Source organism: Drosophila yakuba, chromosome 2L (genome assembly GCF_016746365.2).
Source record: "Drosophila yakuba strain Tai18E2 chromosome 2L, Prin_Dyak_Tai18E2_2.1, whole genome shotgun sequence".
Taxonomy (NCBI): domain Eukaryota; kingdom Metazoa; phylum Arthropoda; class Insecta; order Diptera; family Drosophilidae; genus Drosophila; species Drosophila yakuba.
Genome location: NC_052527.2, coordinates 19326817 through 19352527, shown reverse-complemented (window position 1 = coordinate 19352527; position 25711 = coordinate 19326817). Strand labels below are relative to the sequence as shown.

The 25711-nt window shown below is 38.7% G+C and overlaps 1 protein-coding gene and 1 long non-coding RNA gene across 16 annotated transcripts; one reads left to right on the top strand and one right to left on the bottom strand.

Annotated features, from left to right (window-relative positions):
- LOC6528944 (voltage-dependent calcium channel type D subunit alpha-1) lies at positions 1–21516 on the top strand. 15 transcript variants are annotated; one of them, XM_039370232.2, is made up of 34 exons: positions 1–110; positions 1204–1478; positions 1952–2840; positions 3551–4821; positions 4886–5111; positions 5282–5387; positions 5628–5767; positions 5986–6092; positions 6459–6611; positions 7048–7229; positions 7335–7854; positions 7914–8139; positions 8206–8416; positions 8484–8693; positions 8752–8870; positions 8943–9001; positions 9281–9407; positions 10468–10597; positions 10758–10924; positions 11016–11103; positions 11700–11807; positions 13434–13541; positions 14382–14434; positions 14494–14640; positions 14702–15173; positions 15231–15314; positions 15374–15439; positions 15494–15682; positions 15741–15989; positions 16065–16724; positions 16786–17219; positions 17666–17706; positions 20565–20695; positions 20747–21516. In XM_039370232.2, the coding sequence occupies exons 2-34, from the start codon at positions 1469–1471 to the stop codon at positions 21287–21289; spliced, it is 8226 nt and encodes a 2741-aa protein (XP_039226166.1). In that variant the 5' UTR covers positions 1–110; positions 1204–1468; the 3' UTR covers positions 21290–21516. The 15 variants fall into 15 exon arrangements, 13 of the variants coding, with proteins under 13 accessions (XP_039226166.1, XP_039226175.1, XP_039226173.1 ...); XM_002089940.4 differs by lacking the exons at positions 1–110; positions 9281–9407 and adding an exon at positions 9972–10089 and having other exon boundaries at positions 1295–1478; positions 1952–2747; XM_039370233.2 differs by lacking the exons at positions 1–110; positions 9281–9407 and adding an exon at positions 9972–10089 and having other exon boundaries at positions 1295–1478.
- Positions 144–1207, bottom strand: LOC120320498. Its single transcript, XR_005559986.1, has 2 exons — positions 501–1207; positions 144–343 (listed from the first exon to the last, which is right to left on the bottom strand). It is a non-coding gene; the product is annotated as an uncharacterized LOC120320498 (long non-coding RNA).
- Positions 21517–25711: the final 4195 nt, after the last annotated feature.

The following is a 25711-nucleotide window of genomic DNA, read 5'->3' as shown; positions in this document are numbered from 1 at the left end:
GATTCCTTAAACTTGTTCGCGTTGCTGATGGTCGCGTGTGAAAAATACAATAAAATACAACACTGAAAAGCCAGGATAATCAAACGGACCAAGGGAATAACACAGAAATTGTAAAGTGCAATGATGATTTTTGAGGAGGGAAACTAATAACAGATTAGAGGGACATAATAAAAAGCTGCTTTCACTTTCTTCGCAGTGAGCTATTAGAAATTTTTTCACACTTGTACATGTGTTGGTGCCGAGGTGAGCGGGGGTGTGTGCGTGTGAGGCTATTACATATGCGGTGGTAGGTCAATCGGTCAGCTTGAACCTCTCAGAACGCAGCAAAATACCCTAGGAAGACCTGGAATACTTAATGTAATTAATATGCCAGCCAGGCAAAAAAGTATCCCTACATCATTTCCCAGGCGGGCCATCAAAAGGCCATGAGCGAATTAGTTTTTACTGCCAAATGCGCGCTCTTGACCCCATTTCTGTCTACACAGTTTTGTGATATTTACCCGAAAGCGCAGACAAGCTGACATTCAGCCGCATTAATGAGTGATTACGATTACGTTGTTTTAGGGAAATTCTAATAACAAAATACAAACGCAAAAACACTAATAATACTTTTTTGGTAATTTAATAAAACGTGTATTTTCCTTGCTGCAAAGGCCAAAAGCTCGGCTGCAAAACGAGCTTGACAGTTGGAGAGAAAACGGGAGAAAGTCGCTTTCTCTCAGTCAAAGTTGATTGCCCATTTGACAGTTGGGTCACAAAAAGCCGTTGCGACAACAAAGAAAAATGTAAACATTGCGCGTGTTTTTGTTTTGATGCTCTCTCCCTCTCACATGCCTCGGAAAAGTGGGTTATATATAGAAACGCCAGGAAATGCCGATATGTTATCACTGGAGATGGAAATTCGTTGTCAGTGCACTCAAATGAAATTAAGCAAAATCCAATAAAGTGCTTTGTGGTCGGGGATTTCCGAAAATATGTTCTAAAAACTAATTTGCGGAAAGGTTAGAGAAATTTCTAGGTATTGCAACTGCAAGAAAATGTGTTTGATGTAATCAAATACTTTATGGTTAGGTGAAATTGCAATTGCAAAACAAAATATTATTTTAGATTTACAATCCTCTAAACTACTTAAACGACCCGCTGCAGACTAGCAAACAAATGCCAAATTTTTACAATCCGCCGCTCTTTGCTCGTCCAAACTAGAAACCATAAAAATACAAAACAATTAAAACTCCAAGTCACCACCGTCAAATTTCTACAACTATTTTCTAAACACAAAACAAAAAGCTTTTCGCGTATTTAAGAGAGTCTGATTAAAGTGTGCATGGCTGTGTGGCGGCTGAGACCAAACACACCTGTTGCTGCGATGCATTGACCGCGTTTCGCTTTTTGGCAAGGAAAACACTCAACAAAAAGGCATTTTAGGCAAAAGGCGATAAATATTGTGCGTCCGAATGAAACTTCAAATATGAATACAGGTACATGGACTTTGTATAATCATGATTTAGATAAAGTTGATACAAATTTGGGATAATCCATTTCGTTTTAAAACTACATAGATGTTTTAAATTTAAATTTTTTTGGACCACTATTTATACCGTCGACTTCAAAATGCTGCTAATTTAATGATCTATTGAGATCTATAATACATTAAAAATGGCATTTTAATTTGTTTGATAATTTGTATAACTAACTTGCTTTTTAATACATTTAAAAAAAATTTTTTTTGTTCTTTATATATATATATTTTATTGTCCTTTAAAATAAATGTTCCTTTACAAATTTTGCTGATTGAATAATTTTTGTTGCTTAATGAGTTGAGTGGCTGCTGGAAGTATTATTTTGCCACTCACAAATTCCCCCATACCTAACAGTTTGATTACTAACTTTAATACCCTATTTCCGCCACCCGTTGTGCCGCCCATTACTACCCCACTGATAATCCCGCAAGGAGACCGTAAGGAGCAAGCCTCGTTAACACCGCAACAGCAACAATCGCCGCAGCAGTCAGAGCAACAGCAACCAATTACCCGACACGATGCCTTGGATAGTTCTAGTGCTAACAATAAACTAAATCATAAACACAATAACGATAAGGATAAGGATACCACTAGCGATAAGAGCTGGGAGACGGGCAGAGATTTATTGCCGGCCAGTGTTGTCATCGTCGATGAATCATGTGCCTCGAAAAGTCAGAAACAACCAATCGAGTCGAGCATTGTTTCGCGAGGTGGAGCCACCTCCTCATCGCAACGTCGCCGGCAATTGCAATTCCAGCGACAAAAGGAGGCCAGACTTTATGACCGAGGAGATGGGGATCGAGAACGGGAGCGAGAGCGGGAAGCCTCAACCTCGACCTCAACCTCGACCTCCGCCTCCACCACCACCACGAATACTGTGATGGGTGGAGGGGAGCTGGTGAACTGTATAGCTTACGATGACAACACCCTGGTTATCGAGAGGAAACCCTCGCCCTCTTCCCCATCCACCAGCCGGCGGTATCTGAAGGCCGAAACGCCGACGCGTGGCAGTCGAAAGTACAACCGCAGGTCATCGGCGAAAAGTGATTTGGAAGTGGTCGTTGCCAAAGCGGAACACCATCATCAGCATCGATCGCCGACGGTAACGCTTCCGGTTCCAGCTTACCCACTAACCACATCGGCATCGGCAGGATCCTCGCCCACGGGAGCGGGATTGGGATTGGGAGCCGGGCTGGGAACTGCCTCGGGAACAGTTCTGCAACAAAGGTACATACAACTCCAGCTGGAGAACAAAAAGAAATACATTTTCCATGCAATGCAAGAGTTTGATTACATGGAATCTAGGCGTTCTGGGGCATAGTAAGTCGGAACAAGACCCCACCATTAACTATCGTACTCCTATCGTGACTCAATGTTGTCCCTTGTGTTCGTCGTCTTATTGTGTGTCTCATATGTCTGAAATCGCATGCCAAGTACTTTATGTGCCATTTGAACCCCTCGTTAGGGACTTAGGGAATTCAAAGTTGGGTTTTAATAGGCTTGTTCTAATCTCAATGCAAAAATGCGTAAGAAAAATGTACATCATTTGCTTGTCCAAATCTCGGCATGCATCAAGGTATTAATTCATGACGCCTTAAATTATTCTGATAAGTTTAGTCATTAGATAAAGATAGATAACATAGATAAACAAGTTGGTCAGAAAACTAAATAATTCTGTTTGCTTATTGAAAAAATGCCATATATTCTCATTCAATTTTTAAATAAACTTAAGGAGGAAAACACTAAAAAAAAATTTCGAGTTATTTGAACCACATTCTTAACTGAGGAATGACATTGTAAAATATATGAAATAGGATATAGAAAAGGCTAATGTATAATGGAACACTTTAAAGCTAACTGCTAAGGTGCTTTGGAAGGGTAAATTACTTAAAGCTATAAATTAACTTGACAGCTCCAGAAATGTATCCTATTTTGCCACATTCCACCCTGTAGAATAAATGGTTGATGCCAAGTGCAAATTGAATATTGGATTAAGATAATTGAATGCATTTTCCCCCGTACCACAACAGCTGCAGTACACTCGATCCATCCGAGGATCCGAATCAGCCGAGCGGGACCAGGAGGCGACCCACCAGCACCGAGCTCGCCCTCAGCAACGTCACCAGTCAGATTGTGAACAACGCCACCTACAAGCTAGACTTCAAGCAACGTCGTCACAAAAGCAACAACGGAGCCAGTGAGTCAGGATCTCTAACTGGAATAGCCCCAGGACCGGCGACAAGTCCCGGAGCAGTAGGGCCCTCCAGCTCCAGCGGCAAACGCCGCAAGTCCAGTTGCACATCCTGCGGCGGAGGTGGCATAAGTGCCCCGCCCCCAAGACTAACGCCCGAGGAGACGTGGCAACTACAACCGCAGAACAGTGTTACCAGTGCCGGCAGCACAAACAGTAGTTTTAGCAGCGGCGGCGGACGCGACGATAATAGTAGTTATAGTGCCGTGGGTGGCGATAGCAGCAGCAGCAATAGTTGCAACTGCGATATCACCGGTGATAACAGTACATTGCATGGTTTTGGGGTCGGCGACGTTTGTAGTTTTATCGCCGATTGTGACGACAATAGCGAGGACGACGACGGCGATCCGAACAACCAGGATCTCAGCTCGCAAACCCTGCGCACAGCGGCCATCGTAGCGGCAGTTGCGGCTGCAGCCAAGGAACAGGCCCAGGAACAATCGCTCGCCGACTGCGAGAGCTTCAGCGATCGGCGCCAGGATGCCGATGAGGATGTCCGCATCATCCAGGATAGCTGCGGCGGCAACAACGACTCTCTCGAAGACGTCGGTGAAGTGGACGACAACGCCGACGTTGTCGTGAGAAAGAACTCGAGAAATCGGCCCTCCATCAGAAGGACATGCAGAATAACCGAGGAGGACGACGACGACGAGAACGCGGACTACGGTGATTTCGATCGGGAGGATCAAGAGCTAGACGACGAGGAGCCAGAGGGCACGACCATCGACATTGATGAGCAGGAACAGCAGCAGGACCAAGAAGATTCCGCTGAAGAGGAAGACGACGACGAGGACGTCGACGAGTACTTTGAGGAGGAGGAGGACGACACCCAGGCCTTTTCACCATTCTACTCCAGTTCCGCGGAGCTAATTGATAATTTTGGTGGCGGTGCGGGCAAGTTCTTCAACATTATGGACTTTGAACGTGGAGCCTCCGGCGCCGGAGGCTTTTCGCCAAACGGCAACGGCGGTCCCGGCAGCGGAGATGTTTCACGGACGGCGAGATACGATTCCGGGGAGGGAGATCTGGGCGGCGGCAACAATATCATGGGTAAGTATATTGCCACTTCTTATGTGTTTTTAGCCTACTAATGCAATCCCATATTCCCTTTAAGGCATCGATTCTATGGGCATTGCAAACATTCCGGAAACCATGAACGGCACCACAATTGGACCAAGTGGAGCTGGTGGCCAAAAAGCTGGTGCTGCTGCAGGTGCCGCAGGCCAAAAGAGACAACAGCGCCGGGGAAAGCCGCAACCAGACAGACCACAACGAGCATTATTTTGCCTGAGCGTCAAAAATCCCCTGCGAGCCTTGTGCATTCGCATCGTGGAGTGGAAGTATCCTTTTCATAACTAGACTTGAACGAAAAAAAACATTGAGCTAGTTTTTACCCATAAAATACGAATTATTCAAAATAATACTTTCTAAAGCTTCAATATATTTCTCTCTTTTTCAATACATTCTTTTTTAAAAAATCTGGTTATCCTTAACGCTCTGTCCTTTCTAGACCATTTGAGTTCCTCATTTTGTTAACCATTTTTGCCAACTGTATTGCATTGGCTGTTTACACCCCTTATCCAGGAAGCGATTCAAACGTGACGAATCAAACCTTGGTAAGTCCTACCCATAGCGTTGGGTATTCTGATATTATTTCAATTTTATTATGGCTTAATAATGATTATGAATTTCTTTCATGTATATCTCTTACGTTCATCTCATACGCATCCGATTCACTCATGCCATAAACTCATAAATCCACCAACGAAACGATCCATCAAATGAAACTCCGAATCCCTAATACAAACATATAACATATGCACTCCAACAATACGAAAACCGACACCGAATAACAGGAAAAAGTTGAATATATATTCCTCGTTATATTCACATCGGAATGTGTTATGAAAATTTTAGCATATGGTTTTGTGTTACATAATGGTGCATATCTAAGAAATGGATGGAATTTATTAGATTTTACAATTGTAGTTATAGGGTAAGCATATTAAATATACCAGTTAAAAGCGCTTAGCGCCCAGGCCCACTACGGTCTCGTTTTAACTATTTTCTATGTTACCTTATATGCAATTCAATCGAAATTGACCAAATCAGAAAAGAAAATCGTAAAACGAAAAGAACAGAAACCAAATTATCGAAATGAATAATGTCTAGACTGAGACACGTATGAACTTTGTATGCCATACATTTTTCCAGGGCAATAAGCACTGCACTCTCCCAATTGATGAAGGACGCCTTTGATGTGAAGGCCCTACGTGCCTTTCGAGTGCTACGTCCACTGCGACTTGTATCGGGTGTACCAAGTAAGGGCTTCATTGCACCATCGAACATATTCTAAAAAGAAAAAATCCTAAATCCTCTGGCATGGTGGAGCGGAATTCTACGAACTACGGATGGAGTCGTAGTTAAAATACTGCACAGATAAATTATAGAAACAATCTAAAAATAACGTTATAGCTGAAAACTTCTTGAACTAAAAATGCCGTTTGTCCGATAGAAAAGAGAAACATATTGTTAACAAATTTAATTAGAATTTACATCATATGTACTATTATTTCTGTGGCGTATTTTCTGCTAAACATTGATTGTACCATACGCTCTGAATACTTACCCTCCCACCATGCTAATAACCCAATCGAATATTGGCAATACATAACGCTATTCAACAGGTCTACAGGTTGTGCTGAATTCAATTTTAAAGGCCATGGTGCCACTGTTTCACATTGCACTCCTGGTCCTATTCGTAATCATAATCTATGCGATCATTGGCTTAGAGCTCTTCTCTGGCAAATTGCACAAGGCGTGTCGCGATGAGATCACAGGTAAGCGGAGATCCCACCATCATAACCGAATCGTACGATTTTTATACGTTGTACGAATATCATTCAAATGTCTTGAATGCTACCAGATATGTCGCATTTCAAAATCATCGTCCAAAGAGGTTCTATCACTAGTAGATTAGAGCGTGGAAATCGCTGGCTCTTACTACACCAAAATGCGCACGAGTAAGAAAATGCCTCGATCTCCGCCTAATCTTCTAGTTAATGAACCTGCAAAATCTATTAATTACTTGGGACAAGTCAAAAATGCCAAAGATGCATCATATTCCGCCAACGACTCTGCACAACAAGAAACCCCAGATGGCACCCCACTGAACACAAAAGATTTCTCAGAGATATCACCTCATTTAATTCCATTTCACCACATTACTAATGCATAAACCCTAAACCACACAAAATCCAATAAAACGGAATATAGGTGAACACGAGGAAACCGTCCGCCCCTGCGGAGTGGGTTACCAGTGTCCGCCAGGCTATAAGTGCTACGGCGGATGGGATGGACCAAACGACGGCATCACCAACTTCGACAACTTTGGCCTGGCCATGCTAACGGTGTTCCAGTGCGTCACTCTCGAGGGCTGGACTGATGTCCTGTATAGCGTAAGTGAAATAGAAATCCCAAGAAAACAAATCTTTCAAGTTATTTTCGAATATGCTCAAGAATATTTATCTGTAGCCATAGCCTAACGAAACCCTATTTCTCAGATCCAAGATGCAATGGGCAGCGATTGGCAATGGATGTATTTCATTTCCATGGTTATCCTCGGTGCCTTCTTCGTGATGAATTTGATTCTCGGTGTGTTGTCCGGTGAGTTCTCCAAGGAACGTAACAAGGCAAAAAACCGGGGTGACTTCCAGAAGCTGCGCGAGAAGCAGCAGATCGAAGAGGATTTGCGGGGCTATCTCGATTGGATTACCCAAGCCGAGGACATTGAACCAGACGCTGTGGGAGGCCTAATATCTGATGGCAAAGGAAAGCAGCCCAACGAAATGGATTCCACCGAGAACCTGGGGGAGGAAATGCCCGAAGTCCAAATGACTGAATCACGCTGGCGCAAAATGAAGAAGGACTTCGATCGAGTCAATAGACGAATGCGAAGGGCCTGTCGCAAGGCAGTCAAGTCACAGGCATTCTACTGGCTCATCATTGTTTTGGTCTTTCTCAATACTGGTGTCTTGGCCACGGAGCATTATGGGCAACTGGATTGGCTGGATAACTTCCAGGGTAAGTGTATAAGTAAAAATATTGTACTTCAAAATATATTTTTGCTACGTCATTTTTAGAGTACACAAACGTGTTCTTCATCGGTCTGTTCACCTGTGAAATGTTGTTGAAGATGTACAGTTTGGGCTTTCAGGGCTACTTCGTTTCGCTGTTCAATCGTTTTGATTGTTTCGTGGTGATTGGCAGTATTACAGAAACCCTGTTAACAAACACGGGAATGATGCCTCCATTGGGTGTCTCCGTGCTGCGATGTGTACGTCTCCTGAGAGTCTTTAAAGTAACTAAGTAAGTCGAAGGATTTATCGATTGTGACATAATTCAACGATTTTCTTAATTATTCTTTTCTTTTAGGTACTGGCGGTCGCTCTCAAATCTCGTTGCTTCCTTATTGAACTCTATACAATCGATCGCTTCACTTTTGTTACTGCTCTTCCTATTTATTGTGATATTTGCTCTGCTGGGCATGCAAGTTTTTGGCGGTAAATTTAATTTTGATGGCAAAGTAGAGAAGTCTCGAATGAATTTCGACTGCTTCTGGCAGGCTCTACTCACAGTCTTTCAGGCAAGTTGATTAGGCTCCTTGATTATCCATGATTCGTAAACAGAATGATATATTGAATTTACTCCAGATCATGACTGGTGAGGATTGGAATGCTGTGATGTATACGGGCATCAATGCCTATGGCGGTGTGTCCTCTTATGGTGCCTTGGCCTGTATTTACTTTATTATTTTGTTTATTTGCGGTAACTACATCCTGCTAAACGTGTTCTTGGCCATTGCTGTGGATAATTTGGCCGATGCCGACTCGCTATCTGAGGTCGAAAAAGAAGAGGAACCCGTAGGTTTTCATGTTGTTCCACAAGGACACTTCCTACAAACTGTTTTAATTATTTTAGCACGATGAATCTGCTCAGAAGAAGTCACACAGTCCAACTCCAACAATTGATGGCATGGATGATCATCTCAGCATAGATATCGATATGGAGCAACAGGAACTGGATGACGAAGACAAAATGTAGGAAGCCGAACCTCGTTTCGACACTCAAACAAACAAATGAATATTTAAATTTAAAAAATTCTATTTCAGGGACCATGAAACTCTATCTGACGAGGAACACCGTGAAATGTGCGAGGAGGAAGAGGAAGGTAGGTCATGTTGAATTTTATTAACCAAACCCCGACTAAGCTCAGTGTAGAAGTAAATATTATCTAAGAACTACATTTTAAGTACTTTAGCTTATGCCTAAACTTTCTAAAGAAACTAACTCTTATCAAAACCAAACCAAAAATATTTCCTAAAACAATGCCGCCGACGCCTACATCATCGCTGCTATTTTTCGGAAAACTCGCACACAAAAATAAAACAAAACACCAACCAAAACCATAAAAAAAACACACACAACACTTGCAATTATTAATCAAAAGACTCCAATTCCGAAGTATCAGCACGTGTCACTGCACGACCCCGGCGATTATCCGAAGTCAGCATGAAGAAGACTAAAAAGCCCATTCCGCGAGGCAGTGCCTTTTTCATTTTCAGTTACACGAACAGGTAAATCAATTAAGCAATCAATCAACGATCCATCAGCGATCGACATACTACCGAAAACACACTCGCACATCCTTTAATATGGTCCATGTGTCTTGTGATTGGAGTTACTTTATTCTATATTGGTTTTCAACCGTTTGTTGTTCGCATGTGACAAAAAATCGATAATTATTCTAAATCGAGCTGTATTTAATGCGTACTGCGAATGTATATAATTTGTATAATTTTTAGTTTCGATAAAACCCAATACGACGATGATTATATGTTTCATTTATTTCATTTTCATTGGTTTTGCATTTTGCTGTTGAGGTTGGCCTGCTTTAAGTATAACTCTATAAGTGTCACTCTTTCTTTTAAATGGAAGTATAATATTAAGTATAGGTACAAATCGAACTTCCAATAAAATTCCTTTGTTTATTTAGAACCTAAGTTTATTTTTAAGTTACTTGTAGTTTAAATGTACAAATGGATTTTGGACAAATTCTTATAAACGTGTTTATTATTTTTTCCAAATTGGCAACTTACATATATATTCGTAATATATGATAAAATTTGTATTGCATATAGTGGATGAAGAAGGCATGATTACAGCACGACCCCGACGTATGTCCGAGGTTAATACGGCAACGAAAATTCAACCCATACCGCCGGGCACATCATTTTTTCTTTTCTCACAAACGAACAGGTTTTTATGTTTGAGTTTTATTTTTCCCCCCAAGTATTGAAAGTCTCCGAAAATACTATATATATTTGTGTGTGTGTGCGTAGATTATGTTTAAAAACATAATTTCAATAATCATGTATTTGTCCTTTTGTTTAACCACGTTTTGTATATTGTCATAAGAAATAATTTTTCGGTTTTATTTTGAGAAGCCCATTTTGGTAGACAAAATTTATTTCCACTCTTAGCTGCTTTTTTTTCTTGATTTTGTTTATATCTTGAATTGTACAACTTTTAACTGCATGCTAGCCATATATTTGTTTTTTGTGATTTTACTTCTGTGATTTAAAAAAAAACTTTGGAGCACGCTTCTTAACACTCCACTCTCCTATATTTGAACAGATTTCGAGTCTTCTGCCATTGGCTTTGCAATCACAGCAATTTCGGCAACGTAATCCTGTGTTGCATTATGTTTTCATCGGCTATGTTGGCCGCAGAGAATCCTCTGAAAGCCAATGATGACCTGAATAAAGTAAGTAGCTCCAGCTCCAACCAAAAATAAAAACAGCGTCAATGAACTTAAAGGCTTGTAAGTTACGATTGAAAATCGCAAAGAGCTGATATTAGTTTTCACTTCTACTAGAAACGCTTTCCATTCGATGTTCTTCACAACTGTTCATTTGTTTTTGCAGGTGCTCAATAAATTTGATTATTTTTTCACGGCAGTTTTCACAATAGAACTGATTCTGAAATTGATTTCATACGGCTTCGTATTACACGACGGAGCCTTTTGCAGATCCGCATTTAATCTATTAGATTTACTTGTGGTCTGCGTGTCATTGATTTCTCTAGTGTCCAGGTAAACGATAATCCATATAACTACTCTAACCCAGTAGTTGTGATACTAATTACTTCTGGAACATAAACTATAACGTCGATTTCAACTGCAGTTCGAATGCGATTTCAGTCGTGAAAATTCTACGTGTGCTCCGTGTTTTAAGGCCACTAAGAGCCATTAATCGTGCCAAGGGACTGAAGGTAAGAAATCTTTAAAACCACTTCAATTACGCTATTTACTTTCTGACACATAATAAAAAGCTTCTAAAGAAAATTGTTGTACTTCTTCTTTGAGTTTCAGTTTATTATATCAATTTTTAGTTCATTTCGACAATAATAACAATGACAATATTTATCTCAAACTAATATGCAAGTTAAACATTTTAAATAATAATAATCCCAAAGAAGTCTTTTTGGGCCTTTAATTAACTTTAGAGTATGCCAAACCAAAAACCTTGAAATGCTGGGTGTAGGGTGCACCTCAATAAAGTTATGAAAATATAAATAAAGCAACAAAACGTATATTTATGAACTACACACAGCTGACAAATCTATTTCTTAATTTCGAGTTTTACTCGTAACACCCTAACGAAAATGGGCGTGGAATAGGAATGTATGGGCGTGGCTTGGGCATAGTTAACTCTATGTTATAACCCCTGATACTAAACACATGACCAGCAAAATGTTCGCGCAATATATGGAAGTCAGAAACCAAACATGCCTTACTATAATTAGATTCATACTCGTATATTAAATAGTGTTTTTACTATAACTATATATTGTCGTATCACATACAGCATGTTGTTCAATGTGTCATAGTCGCTGTTAAGACTATCGGAAATATTGTGCTCGTCACATGCCTACTGCAGTTCATGTTTGCCGTAATAGGAGTCCAGTTGTTTAAGGTATGATTTTATTTTTAAGTTCCCAATAGGATAGTATTTACTTAAGAACGCAAGACTAGGGAAACTCTTCTCATAGAGCATATGGAATATACATATATTCATATTTAGAGCAGTCAATTTATTACATCTTATCAACATAATTATTTACAATGAAAAAAACTCCTTTTAAAAAAATTAGCAAAAACCAAAAAGAATCTGTTAAAATTATTACTAGAATCAAATTATCGCATGGAACCTTCATTGACTTAAAGTCCTAAGATAATTTAGTTACTATACATAGTTTTATTTAAAACAAATTGTTTCTATTCAAAATATTGAAGATTTGTTTTAATTTTTGTGTGTAAGAACAAGTTTTTTCTAAAAACTTTGCTAACCTTGTTGTTGTTTAAAGACAATTTTGTTTAATTTTTTTGCTACTAACGTTGTCTAAAAGCTTTTTAATTTGTTATGGGTTTTAAACATGTTGACTAATTTTTGTGTAGTATATTGGTTTACTTTTAACTGAGAAAGTTAAATTGTACATATCAACAACTTTTGCTGACTAGTATTGCTTATTAATGCTCAGCATAATGTAGTTAAAGTCAAGGTATGAAGTCGGTATCAAATATAAAGCAGGAAATAGTCATAAACTGAACAAGTATTGCTCACAAAAAAATACAGAACGTTATTAGTCCTGTATCAGGAGAAAGAAGAAAAAGATAATTTTAAGCCTCCAGTTTTCGCAACCCTAACACAACTCACACGACTTAATACACATTATGCCATTTACTGTACTATTAACTCTTATATATTCCACACCCATTTTCTGCGTTTGTACACGTCTAATGCAACAAATTCACAATAGATATCGAAAAGCGATCATAAGCACACTTACACTTACACATACAATATATACGCTATAAACTCAATAGCACACACCTCGGCACAAGAGTTTTGGGTTTTAGCCATTAGCTACAAATCAGCAACCTACCTTGCACCCCAGCATCAAGGCCAATCCGTCCTATAGTGAAAATCTACCCCGGTGTAAAGAACCCTAAGTTTGCGGTCCATCAGTAACAACAACTCACAACTGCATTACGATTGGTATCAACCTATTGGATCCACTGTAAAATTAACCATAGGTCTAAAATATATCTGTATAAACATTTGTTCTAAGATGTTTCTTGCATTTAATAGATAAATTTGGATAACTATGGATTCATAAAATAATAATTTAGAGAGTACTGATTTTATTGTTGATTTTTTGTTATCTTTGCCTTGTCAAGATAAAACTTTTAATTTTTATTTTTGAGTGTATTTTCTTTTTTATTATTTTTCCTGTAATTGTACAAAATGTAATCCAATTTCAAAAGATTTCCCAATATTTTAAACGTATTTTCTTCCCTTTTTCTCTCTTTGAACGTGTTTCGGTTGTTTTGAATTGAATTTTGCGAACCCAAAATAATGTCGTGTTTCGATAATGATATAATGGAAAATTCATTTGATATCATCCACCAAATTGGTTCTGAAAAACCACACAAAATCTTGATTTAAAAATTAAATTAAAATTCTTATTGTCGTTCATACGTCATGAATCCGAACAATAAACCAATTGGCCTACACTAATAAATTATTAAACTTCTGCAGTATGTGGTCAAGTGCGTTGTAGTCGCAATCAAAACCATTGGTAATATCATGTTGGTGACATATTTGTTACAATTTATGTTCGCTGTTATTGGAGTACAACTCTTTAAGGTAATTTCTTTTGAATTATATATTAAAAGTCATTGGTAAAGGGGAACTGAAGACGGCTTTAAGTGTGCGCTTTTATTTTTCAAAGGACCAACTATAAATATAGAAAAATTGCGGCTTCTGTGTGCTATGAACTTTGTAGATTCTTTTCGGTATTTGTGTGTAGGGTAATTTTGTACTGAAAGGTAACTATTGTCGGTGTTTGACTAAAAAACCTTTCTCTAAAAAAAAGTCGAAGTCAGTTTTTTTCACATCTTCCTCTTAATAGAAAAAAGATGCTTCGCAATAGCTTGATAAACAAAACAAAGTTTCGAGGCTTTACCATCCAGCTCAGTTTCGATCCTAGCTTTCCAAACTAACCTCTAAGGCTAAGTTAGCTCGCTCCTTGCCAACCCAATGTAATATATTTATATATTTTTAAACGTATGTAACACTGTATTCAACCCAATAACCCTTGTTGGTGTCCCGTCTGTAAATAATGCTCTGTCAAATAAAAAATAAACTAAAACCTTTGTCGTCTATCCAAAAATTTCGAGCAGTGTATGTAAATGTGTTTGCATATGAAACACCCTGTACCTGTGTGCATACATATAAGCAAAAATATGTAGAACTAGATAGTCTATTAAAGTAAAGCATTTTTTGAACTAGGTATTAGATGATAGTTCATACAATAAAGCAATTTTAATGTTTGTGATCCCTGGGAAAGCAACTCCATAGAATTTTACCTAACAATGAGATTGCATTCCTTGATATGTCAACTTTACCATTTTATTCGCTAATACTTAAATATCTTCTCGTCCCCTGACGTCCCATTTCATTTCCTAAACCCCAAACCAAAAACAGGGAAAATTTTTCAAGTGCAGTGATGGTTCCAAAATGACGGAAGCGGAATGCTAGTAAGTATGCTTTTTTGCTAGTTAATTGTTTTGTTTTAATGCAAAACTATTATTTTTAGCGGAACTTATCTAGTCTATGATGATGGTGATGTTCATAAGCCGCGACTTAGGGAACGGGAATGGAGTAACAATCGGTTCCATTTCGATGATGTGGCCAAGGGAATGTTGACTTTGTTCACAGTGTCCACCTTTGAGGGTTGGCCAGGGTGAGTGCCTGTCTAAGTGCTATTTTTGACTAGCATTTTTATATATAATTATATATTGCAGTTTGCTGTACGTTTCAATTGATTCGAATAAGGAAAACGGCGGTCCAATACACAACTTCCGTCCGATCGTTGCTGCCTACTATATAATCTACATTATTATTATTGCCTTCTTTATGGTGAACATATTCGTTGGTTTCGTTATCGTCACTTTCCAAAATGAGGGTGAACAGGAATATAAGAATTGTGATCTGGATAAAAATCAACGCAATTGCATAGAATTTGCCTTGAAAGCGAAACCCGTAAGACGATATATACCAAAGCATGGTATACAATATAAGGTCTGGTGGTTTGTAACGTCATCATCCTTTGAGTACACAATATTCATACTGATCATGATAAACACGGTAACGCTGGCTATGAAGTTTTATAATCAGCCGTTGTGGTACACGGAACTTTTAGATGCCTTGAATATGATATTTACGGCGGTGTTTGCTTTGGAATTTGTTTTTAAATTAGCCGCATTTCGATTTAAGGTGAGTGCTACTAAAAAGAGAAAACCAATTAAGACTAATATATTTATTACAACACAGAACTACTTTGGAGATGCCTGGAACGTCTTCGACTTTATAATCGTTTTAGGCAGTTTCATTGACATTGTCTACTCTGAGATTAAGGTTCTTAAACTCGTAACCTAGAAAACGACTGGTTATAATAATTTTAAAAATATTTGCAGAGCAAGGATACTTCTCAGATAGCAGAATGTGACATTGTAGAGGGCTGCAAATCTACTAAAAAATCGGTGAGTTTGTAAAAAATGTAATCCTATATGCAGTCAAAAAACGCCCTATTTCAGGCTGGTTCAAATTTAATATCCATCAACTTCTTCCGATTGTTTCGAGTGATGCGACTTGTGAAACTTCTCAGCAAAGGCGAAGGCATACGAACATTACTGTGGACTTTTATCAAATCTTTCCAGGCACTACCTTATGTAGCCCTGCTAATTGTTCTTCTATTTTTCATTTATGCGGTTGTGGGGATGCAAGTAAGTCTTATGTTTTGACATACCTGGAAAGATTCCTTTATTAAACTTAATTTTTCAGGTTTTTGGCAAAATTGCTTTAGATGGTGGCAACGCCATTACGGCTAATAACAATTTCCAAACCTTTCAGCAGGCTGTTTTAGTACTATTCCGATCGGCCACCGGAGAAGCTTGGCAGGAAATCATGATGTCCTGCTCGGCCCAACCGGATGTGAAGTGCGATATGGGTTCAGATACGCCGGGAGAACCATGCGGCTCCTCTATAGCCTATCCCTACTTTATTTCCTTCTATGTTCTCTGCTCGTTTTTGGTAAGGATACAAATAACGGCTCCGTTCTGGTTTTTATATATTAAGGAAGAAAATAAATGAATATCTTATTTTCAGATCATCAATCTCTTCGTGGCCGTCATTATGGACAATTTTGACTATCTGACGCGGGATTGGTCCATTTTGGGTCCCCATCACCTGGATGAGTTCATTCGTCTTTGGAGCGAGTACGACCCGGATGCCAAGGGGCGCATCAAACACTTGGACGTGGTCACATTGCTGAGAAAGATCTCCCCACCACTTGGCTTCGGCAAACTGTGTCCGCATAGAATGGCCTGCAAACGGCTGGTTTCCATGAACATGCCCCTCAACTCAGATGGAACGGTTCTCTTTAATGCCACACTTTTTGCGGTCGTACGCACTTCGCTGAGCATCAAAACGGACGGTAACATCGATGATGCCAACTCCGAGCTGCGCGCCACGATCAAGCAGATCTGGAAGCGGACCAATCCGAAGCTCCTGGATCAGGTTGTTCCACCGCCGGGCAACGATGACGAGGTGACCGTCGGCAAGTTCTACGCCACATATCTAATTCAGGACTACTTCCGCCGCTTTAAAAAGCGCAAGGAACAGGAGGGCAAGGAGGGTCATCCGGACAGCAATACCGTCACTCTGCAGGCCGGCTTGCGAACCCTACACGAAGTGTCCCCAGCTCTCAAGAGAGCCATCTCCGGTAATCTCGACGAGCTGGACCAGGAGCCGGAGCCCATGCATCGAGTACGTTAGCAATAAAGTTAGATATTTTAAAATAAATATTTTTCTAAACTATTTCTTGCAGCGCCACCATACGCTCTTTGGCAGCGTGTGGTCATCGATCCGCCGACATGGAAATGGAACCTTCAGGCGAAGTGCCAAGGCCTCTGCTTCTCAGAGCAACGGAGCTCTGGCGATCGGTGGATCCGCGTCCGCAGCCTTGGGCGTGGGCGGTAGCTCGCTGATGCTAGGGAGCGCCGATCCCGCTGGCGGGGACTATCTGTATGACACCTTGAACCGCAGCGTGGCCGATGGAGTGAACAATATAACGCGGAACATAATGCAGGCCCGATTGGCGGCAGCCGGAAAGCTACAGGACGAACTGCAGGGGACAGGCAGTGGCGGAGAGCTAAGGACATTCGGCGAGAGCATATCCATGCGACCGCTGGCCAAAAATGGAGGTGGAGCGGCCACTGTGGCCGGAACACTGCCGCCTGAGGCAAATGCCATTAACTATGAGTGAGTATGCGGGGGTGGATGATTTCACAGGCCATACATACAGAAAAAATAAAAATTTTAAAACACGAAGCTCCATTACCATAATACTCGTTACTATGGCTTGCTGTTTAGTGAGTTTATCCATATTCTTATTGCCAACAATTAGCGTTTTCTGTTTTGTGGCATTTTGTTTGGTCACCTAGTGAAGAGCGCCCTAAAGTTTGTAATGGACAAAAGGAGCCGAGCCAAGCTCAACAACTGACTTGGCACCACCAAAACTAAATACGAGTTTTCAATTAGTTGACTTAGCAAACTTAGTTGCAATCACAAAAAACCCTTTAAATGCATTATTATTGCCACATAAACTAGTGGAATTCAAGACAAATGATACAGAAACGACCAACCTATTGAGCAAAAAAGCAAAACATAAACCAAACTTTTACTCAATCCCCGAACAATAATTTCAGCAACCGCAATCGTGGTATTTTATTGCATCCATATAACAATGGTAAGCCTAAAATGCTGCAAATTGCAATAATAAAATTAAAACATTACAAAAATAAAATCATAAAAAAAACAACAACAGCAGTAATCGCAACAGCAACAACCAAATGCACTCTTTTTAATTAACATCATTTAATGTGTTTTATATTTTATTTTTTTTTAACCGGGCAAAATTCTAAAAATAATTCCGATCAAATTGGTTTGTTTGTTGTTTCTATACACCTCAACTTTGACCCTAACAAAATAGCAACACAATTTTTTTATAACACCAATCTAATTGTTTACGAAATTATTTGTTTTGTTTTACATCCGATTATGTAGCTGCTGCATTCCTATTAAACATATTGCAAATTAAATGATGTACAGATTCTCGACCACTGCGTTCTCAGATTTGTTATTGCCTGCGGCATGTAAAATTGTTCAATACGACTTTTCAGGTCAATTGCAAAATCATTAACTTATCAGATGAGACGGCCAAATGTTATATGTTCTTATTGTGTTTACCTGGCTGTTTTCACATTGGGACCAAATTATATTAACTGAATCGAAAATGAAATTGCCATTATGTTTCACATCATTGTAGTACACATCGACTAGATTTTAAATATAACATAAATAGACTAGTTATTGTAGATCGAACTCGTAGCTTAGAAATATTGAGTACAGCTTTACACACAGCTAATAATTATAGTTCTATAGAAACGCTTCCGCTGCATTACAGTTAAAATCGAGCTGAACACACAAAAACATACATAAAGCCATTATATTAAGAATTTTCAGAAATTCAAAAAAGCAAAAACACAGGTAAAACTTTATTGAATGTGTTTTAAAGGGGAACAAAGAATATTTATTCTTGACATTAAAAATCGTAATAGATCGGAATGTTTTGTTTTGAACAGATTTATAACTACATTTGATGTAAATGTTTTGATTTAATGAAAGAGTTCTTTTGTTCTATGATGCAGAAAATTTATGAATTTCATTCTTCAATTGGCTAATCTAATTTAAATACTGTCGATACCAAACTTTCCTTCCAAACTTCTTCCCGATAGCAATTGTGTTACTCACAACTTAACTAACCCTAAAAACCCATTTTAAAAATTAGATCTTCCCATTATATCAACCACTATTAACACTGGCGTATGTGGCTCCTTTTGTTAATTACAAACTAATAAACTGAACTAACTCATCAAAACTCATAAATGTTCAAGAAGTACAAATTCGCCAAGACAGGATATTTTTTAAAACCAGTCTAATGTGTCTGCTAAAGTAATTTGTTTTTATAACTCTTTCTCATAATCAATTTTATTATAGCATAAGTGATTCGAGTTTAAAAACCACCGAGTGCTGAGTCTCGAACCCTGACAAAATTCTTCAGTGACCAAAGAGTCTGCAAAGAGTTCGAATCAAGACTGGTTTCCCTTTCCAAATGGGAATCCTTTCCAAAACGTTTTATTTGTTTCATTATTTTCTGTTAAGTTTAACATGTGAAAGAGAGAAACAATTGAAACATTCCGTTGTCGGTAAAAATTTTAATATTTTGTGAGTTCCTATATGAAAGTTCCCTGATAACAATAATATGGATTTAATGACATAACACCTACAACAAGAACAACAAACTACAACAAGTACCAGAAACAACTTTAGCAACAACAATCGTTTAACACGCAACAACAACAACTACAAGAGAGAGAACGAACGTAATTAAACGCAAACCCAAAGCAAACCCGATATCGATGTCTATATATTCAACATACATATATATAAATTTTTTTATATATATATATTTTTTTTAAAGCCGTGATGTTGTGCCCATCTACTCATAAGCCTTGGCCTTGGCTTTATTGAGCCATATCCCTTACAAAAGTGTGTGCCTTGCGACCATATAAACCACATCTTATTCATGTAATACTAACCAAAAACCCAATACTCCATTTGTAAACCCAAGCTGCGAATCTGAACGTTGTCATCGTTGTTATTGTTACAGAAATGTACTCGTACGTTTATGTTTTCCTATGCTATGCGAAAAATATGTACCAGAAAGTGTATTTCGAAAATGCACTATTATCTCTCTGAGTATTGTATTGTTGTTGCTTTCTTTTCTTTTTTGTGTGGGAACCATTGTCACATGGATTGGGGCCTTCGGGATTTGACATCTTCTATACAAACATTAACACACTGTGAATACAAAACACGCCTCCGAAAATTACTATAACAAATGCTTAGTTGCTCCGCCTGCATTGTTTATAGAAAGTCTAGCTTAATTGCGTATAAGTGTTGCCTAGTGTTTTTTGAGATCATTGATTGAGCATTGCCGTAATATAACCAATAACTGCTTGCTTAATTTAGAAACAAACTTATAATTTTAGTTTTGCTTATGATAATAGCAATGTATGCAGATCGTGTATAAAGAGCTTGCAATGTCGAATGCTTAACTAACCAATAACAGTAATCATATTTATCAACAAAATAAAAAAGCTTGATGATCCTTGTAAGCCAAAAAGGAACATGTACAATCCTATTAAGCAATTAGTTAGTTATTCGTTTTAACTGCATTTAAAAATAAAAATCATAAATATTCTACTTGATTTATGTTATATATTTATATTTTTTTATTTTTATAAAGCTTCTTTTTTTCTCTTGTAAATAAATTAAATTAATTAATTCGATGATCAGTATAGATTTTAAATAATTAATATTTAAATGTATAGGGTAGATTGGCATAGCGCTTAAAATAAATAAACACCTGGATCATCAAGCTCAAAAAACGCGTGTATAAAAATCATGCATATATCCACACCAAAAGGATTACATTTACCCACAATTGACCTGGAAATTTTCTTATTTTATACAAACATGCAGTCTACGCACCCAATGGTGCTCTTCCTGGCCACGAGCGCATGATCCAATCGACACCAGCTAGTCCCTACGATCAGCGTCGTTTACCAACTTCATCTGATATGAACGGCCTAGCCGAATCATTGATTGGAGGGGTAATGAATGAAGTTGCATCAGTTGCAGCATAATAAATCTCAAAATTTCAGGTACTCGCCGCTGAGGGATTGGGTAAATACTGCGACTCCGAGTTCGTGGGGACTGCTGCAAGGGAGATGCAGGAGGCGCTGGACATGACGCCCGAGGAAATGAACCTGGCCGCCCACCAGATCCTCTCGAACGAGCACTCGCTGAGCCTAATCGGCAGTAGCAATGGGAGCATCTTCGGAGGATCCGCCGGTGGCCTTGGAGGGGCTGGATCTGGAGGTGTGGGTGTGGGTGGGTTGGGCGGTAGCAGCAGCATTCGAAACGCCTTCGGCGGAAGCGGAAGTGGCCCGTCCTCGGTGTCGCCGCAACATCAGCCTTACTCGGGCACTCTGAACTCACCACCGATTCCGGATAATCGTCTGAGACGTGTTGCCACAGTCACGACCACAAACAATAACAATAAGTCCCAAGTTAGCCAAAAGAATTCGAGTAGCCTAAATGTTAGAGCTAATGTCAATAGCCAAATGAACATGTCACCAACTGTACAACGAGTGCAGCAACAATCTCCGCAAAGGGGACAGGGTAATCAGACCTACTCCTCATAGCACCCACATTGTAAACTATACATACAGAATGTCTTCTTGATGGAACTTTAAGTGTGCATTCAGCGAAGGCTGAAGTTTATTGGCTAATTTATTTGTTATGCGAAAAAAAACACATTAGTCTTAGCATCGGGAATTGTTATATTTGAATTGTTTACACAAGTGGAAATAAAACCAACAAATCGTGTATAACTTGTATAAAGAAAATCTGCTAATTGTATATGTATAAATATATTCATGTTTTTGCCTTTTTGAGAAATCTATCGTGGGCCTTCGTCCTCTAACGAGCCAGAAAAACAAAATCCAACCAAACTTAACTGAACAAATTAGGGGAAAATGTATATTTATACCCGTTACTCGTAGAGTAAAAGGGTATACTAGATTCGTTGAAAAGTATGTAACAGGCAGAAGGAAGCGTTTCCGACCATATAAAGTATATATATTCTTGATCAGGATCAATAGCCGAGTCGATTTGGCCATGTCCGTCTGTCCGTCCGTCTGTCCGTCTGTCCGTCTGTCCGTCTGTCCGTCTGTCCGTCTGTCCGTCTGTCTGTCCGTATGAACGTCGAGATCTCAGGAACTACAAAAGCTAGAAAGTTGAGATTAGGCATACAGACTCCAGGGACATAGACGCAGCGCAAGTTTGTCGATTCATGTTGCCACGCCCACTCTAACGCCCACAAACCGCCCAAAACTGCGACGCCCACACTTTTGAAAATTGTTTTAATATTTTTTCATTTATGTATTGGTCTTGTAAATTTCTATCGATTTGCCAAAAAAACTTTTTGCCACGCCCACTCTAACGCCCACAAACCGCCCAAAACTGCCACGCCCACACTTTTGAAAAATGTTGTAATATTTTTTCATTTTTGTATTGGTCTTGTAAATTTCTATCGATTTGCAAAAAAACTTTTTGCCACGCCCACTTTAACGCCCACAAACCGCCCAAAGCTGCCACGCCCACACTTTTGAAAAATGTTTTGATATTTTTTCATTTTTCTATTAGTCTTGTAAATTTCTATCTATTCGCCAAAAAAATTTTGGCCACGCCCACTTTAACGCCCACAAACCGCCAAAAACTGTCCTTCGCACTTACACTAGCTGAGTAACGGGTATCAGATAGTCGGGGAACTCGACTATAGCGTTCTCTCTTGTTTTAGATAAAAAAGAGGAAACCAACCTAAACTAACGTTTAACTTCTAATTAGAAATAAAGATCAAAACCAAAAGTATATAAATAAAAACCACACCAATATAATTGATTAGGTAATGATCACAGAAACGTAAAATAAATAATTATACATTAACATTGAACATTACATTATTGAGCGACAGTGTAATTACCTATTTAGATTTAGACGCATTTTATTTTTTAAGTATTTAAAATATGAACACTTTACGATAAAAGGAATTGTTTACGATATATGTAGCAGACATACATATACATACATATGTATAAAATTCATAAATGTAATAGCATAATTTCAAACTGAACCAGACCCTGAAGCCCCTTAAAAAATAAACATAATTTTAATTGTTATGATTGAATTTTTACAATAAAACCGAGAAAAATGTGAGAAAATAAAAACTGAATTTAAAAAGCATTAATTTCATTTTTAGATGGAAAAATTTCTTTACGTTAAACAGAATGTTTTCATTTGATCAATTGCAAATTTATTTTATAATTTACTCTTTATGCCGATTTCTCGGAGAGTAAATATGAAATCCGATAATAGTTATTCAAGACGATCTCAGTATAAACTTCGGAATCTAGGGAACAGAAGGAGAACAAAATTGGGATTTACCATTCTTACTTATATAAGACCCAACACTTGATAATTGCTTTGATTAAATTTGAATTTATTTTCCTTGCTTATAGTGCTTATAGCCTGTCTGGCACTAACGTGCCTAAAGATTTTGTAAAACTGTTATGACATGCAAGCGGAAAACACAAGAAGGAAAAAACGGCTGCTTATTTAAAATTCAAATTAATTTCGCCAGTGCGAAATCGATTTAGACTGAGCAGAGAATATCGAAAAGCATTCTTATTTATTAAAAATCCAACGGATTTAAATATATGTCTGGATGTGAAAGCAACTTCAAAGTGACCTTCTGACTTTTCTCTTTTTATCCGATACTCCCGAGAGCGCGCACGTGTTAATCTGCCACACAAAGGATTTAGAGTGCCTCCTCCACAAGGAACAATAAAAAATAAACAAATAAGCCCGGGAACAACAGCAGCAGCAGCAGCACCAGCGCCAGTTCAAAGTAGCTAGAATATTGCCATCGATTTTCTGTCTGGTGCATTTTCTTAACGCCACTTGCCCAGGCCCTCTTTTTCCCAATTTTTCCGCTTTTTTCTATGCTTTCCACTGGCTTCTGCACGTTGCAATTTGGCGCTGTTCCTCGGTTTGCCAATGCCATTGTTTGACTTGGGCTAATACGAGTATGAGTGAGCCTCAGCTGCAATCGAAGGAGGAAAAGCTCAAAAAAGGAAGAGAGCGGTGTTGCCCAAGAGTGGGTGGAATCCAACTGAGATTTGCAAGGACTGGACAGGACAGCACTGGACAGGATAGTAAAAGGACACGCCACGCTGTGGCCCACGTCCCACGTTCGAGGATAACGCAAGAAAATGTTCTTAAATTAAATATTTGCCTGGTACAAATCGGGCACACAGCCAGCTTCTTTGGCATTGGTGGGTTAAGAGAATATGCAACTAATCATCATGACATTCACAATGCCCCTCCATAAATATTTCACATGCTCTCTGGCGATTTCCGTGCAAATATCTATCCAGCAATTGCATTGTCACTATATATGTGCGGAAATCTTTTATCACGTAAGTGGTCGCATGTTTTGAACAGAAAGTAACTTTAAGTCGAGCTTAGCGGGATTTTCTACTGCAGCTGGGCTGTATTCATCAGCAAATGAGCCTTCTGGTGTTCATCTATAATTAGTATCAACTGAACAATAGTGATTAATTATTGCTTAAACTTTAACTAGATGCATACCAATGCGATTTTAAATTTGTCCCCCGCCCCGGCCTAATTTCATGCGAATAGGTTTGAAATTAATATTAATCCTTGAAATTATTTCGCAATATGTATTTAGAGCAAGCTTAATTTTTAATTATATTGAGATATCATTTTAGTGTTTCTTCCCTATTTCTATCGATTTGGGAAAAAAATAAAATTTCTCTTTCCCACTCGCACTATATGAGTCTGATAGCGGTGTCTGATGTGTTTTGTTTATATTTCAGAATATTTATTTATATTATATTTTTGATATTTATTTTCAGTTTTAGTAATTTCAGATGACCAACAATTCCACAAATTTGTATATACATACATATTTATAACTGTATTATAGTTATGGGAAATAATTAAAAATTACCACGATAGCAAGGACCACTGTCAAAATAAGTTTGGTGGAACATAAAGTGCAAAAAGAACTTGGAATATTTGAATGGCATTTACTTGGAGAAAATTTTTAATGGAAAAGTGCCATAAAATGGTGCTGGGGCAATTGCAGTTGCAGCCGCCAGAAAGTCTGCAAAAAATCAGCATAATCCAAGCACCAAATGACCGACAAGGAGCGACTTAAAGTAGCAGGACGTCGAAATATCGCAAGGATATCGCTTGAAAGAGAGGTAAAGCAGTTTGACTCATCCGTAATTGAGCCAAAAGGGTATACATACGTAAGGTCTACGCATTGTTAGACGGCCCATTACAGAAACTGCACACAGCATTTAGTTTTTGCCTCAAGCCTAATTGGCCTCATTATGGTAACAAGGAATGGCGCTGCTCATTTGCGATTAACCACACGTAGAACATAACTACAAACGAAGCGTGGGTTAAATGCAAACAAAAACAGAGCAAAAAATAAGAAAGCCCCCTAAGGGGGCAAAGTGTACTCCAAAATCAACGGTGAGTTATGTATGTATGATATCTGTGGGAGTGTAGGCAGAAGAAATTTGCCCCTGGCATTATCTTTTGTACTTTTATCCGTGCAGATAGACCCAGAAACTCACACACAACCCAAACGAATCCTTGTGTTTCATTAGAAAACGGCTAATTTGGTTCAGGGCTGCGGTGCAAATACTCATTTTTCCGCCGGATGTACGGTGAAAAAATTAAGCGAATTTTCGTTAGGATGAGCAAACAAAAAAAGGCAGACAGTCTCGCACAGAAATATAAATTACATTTGCCAGAGGACCACAAAAAGCGTTGATAAATGTAGGAAAATTGAGTTAACGCCACCAAAGGAATGCCAATAAGAAGAACGCAGGAATAACCATATATATTCTTTTTTAGTTGTGAACTACAAATACATAATAGTCCGCGAAATACTGGTATTTCTTCTTGACTGTGAATACATTTTAACAAAATTCCTAATACATACTTTGCATTTCACAGAAAAAACTCTC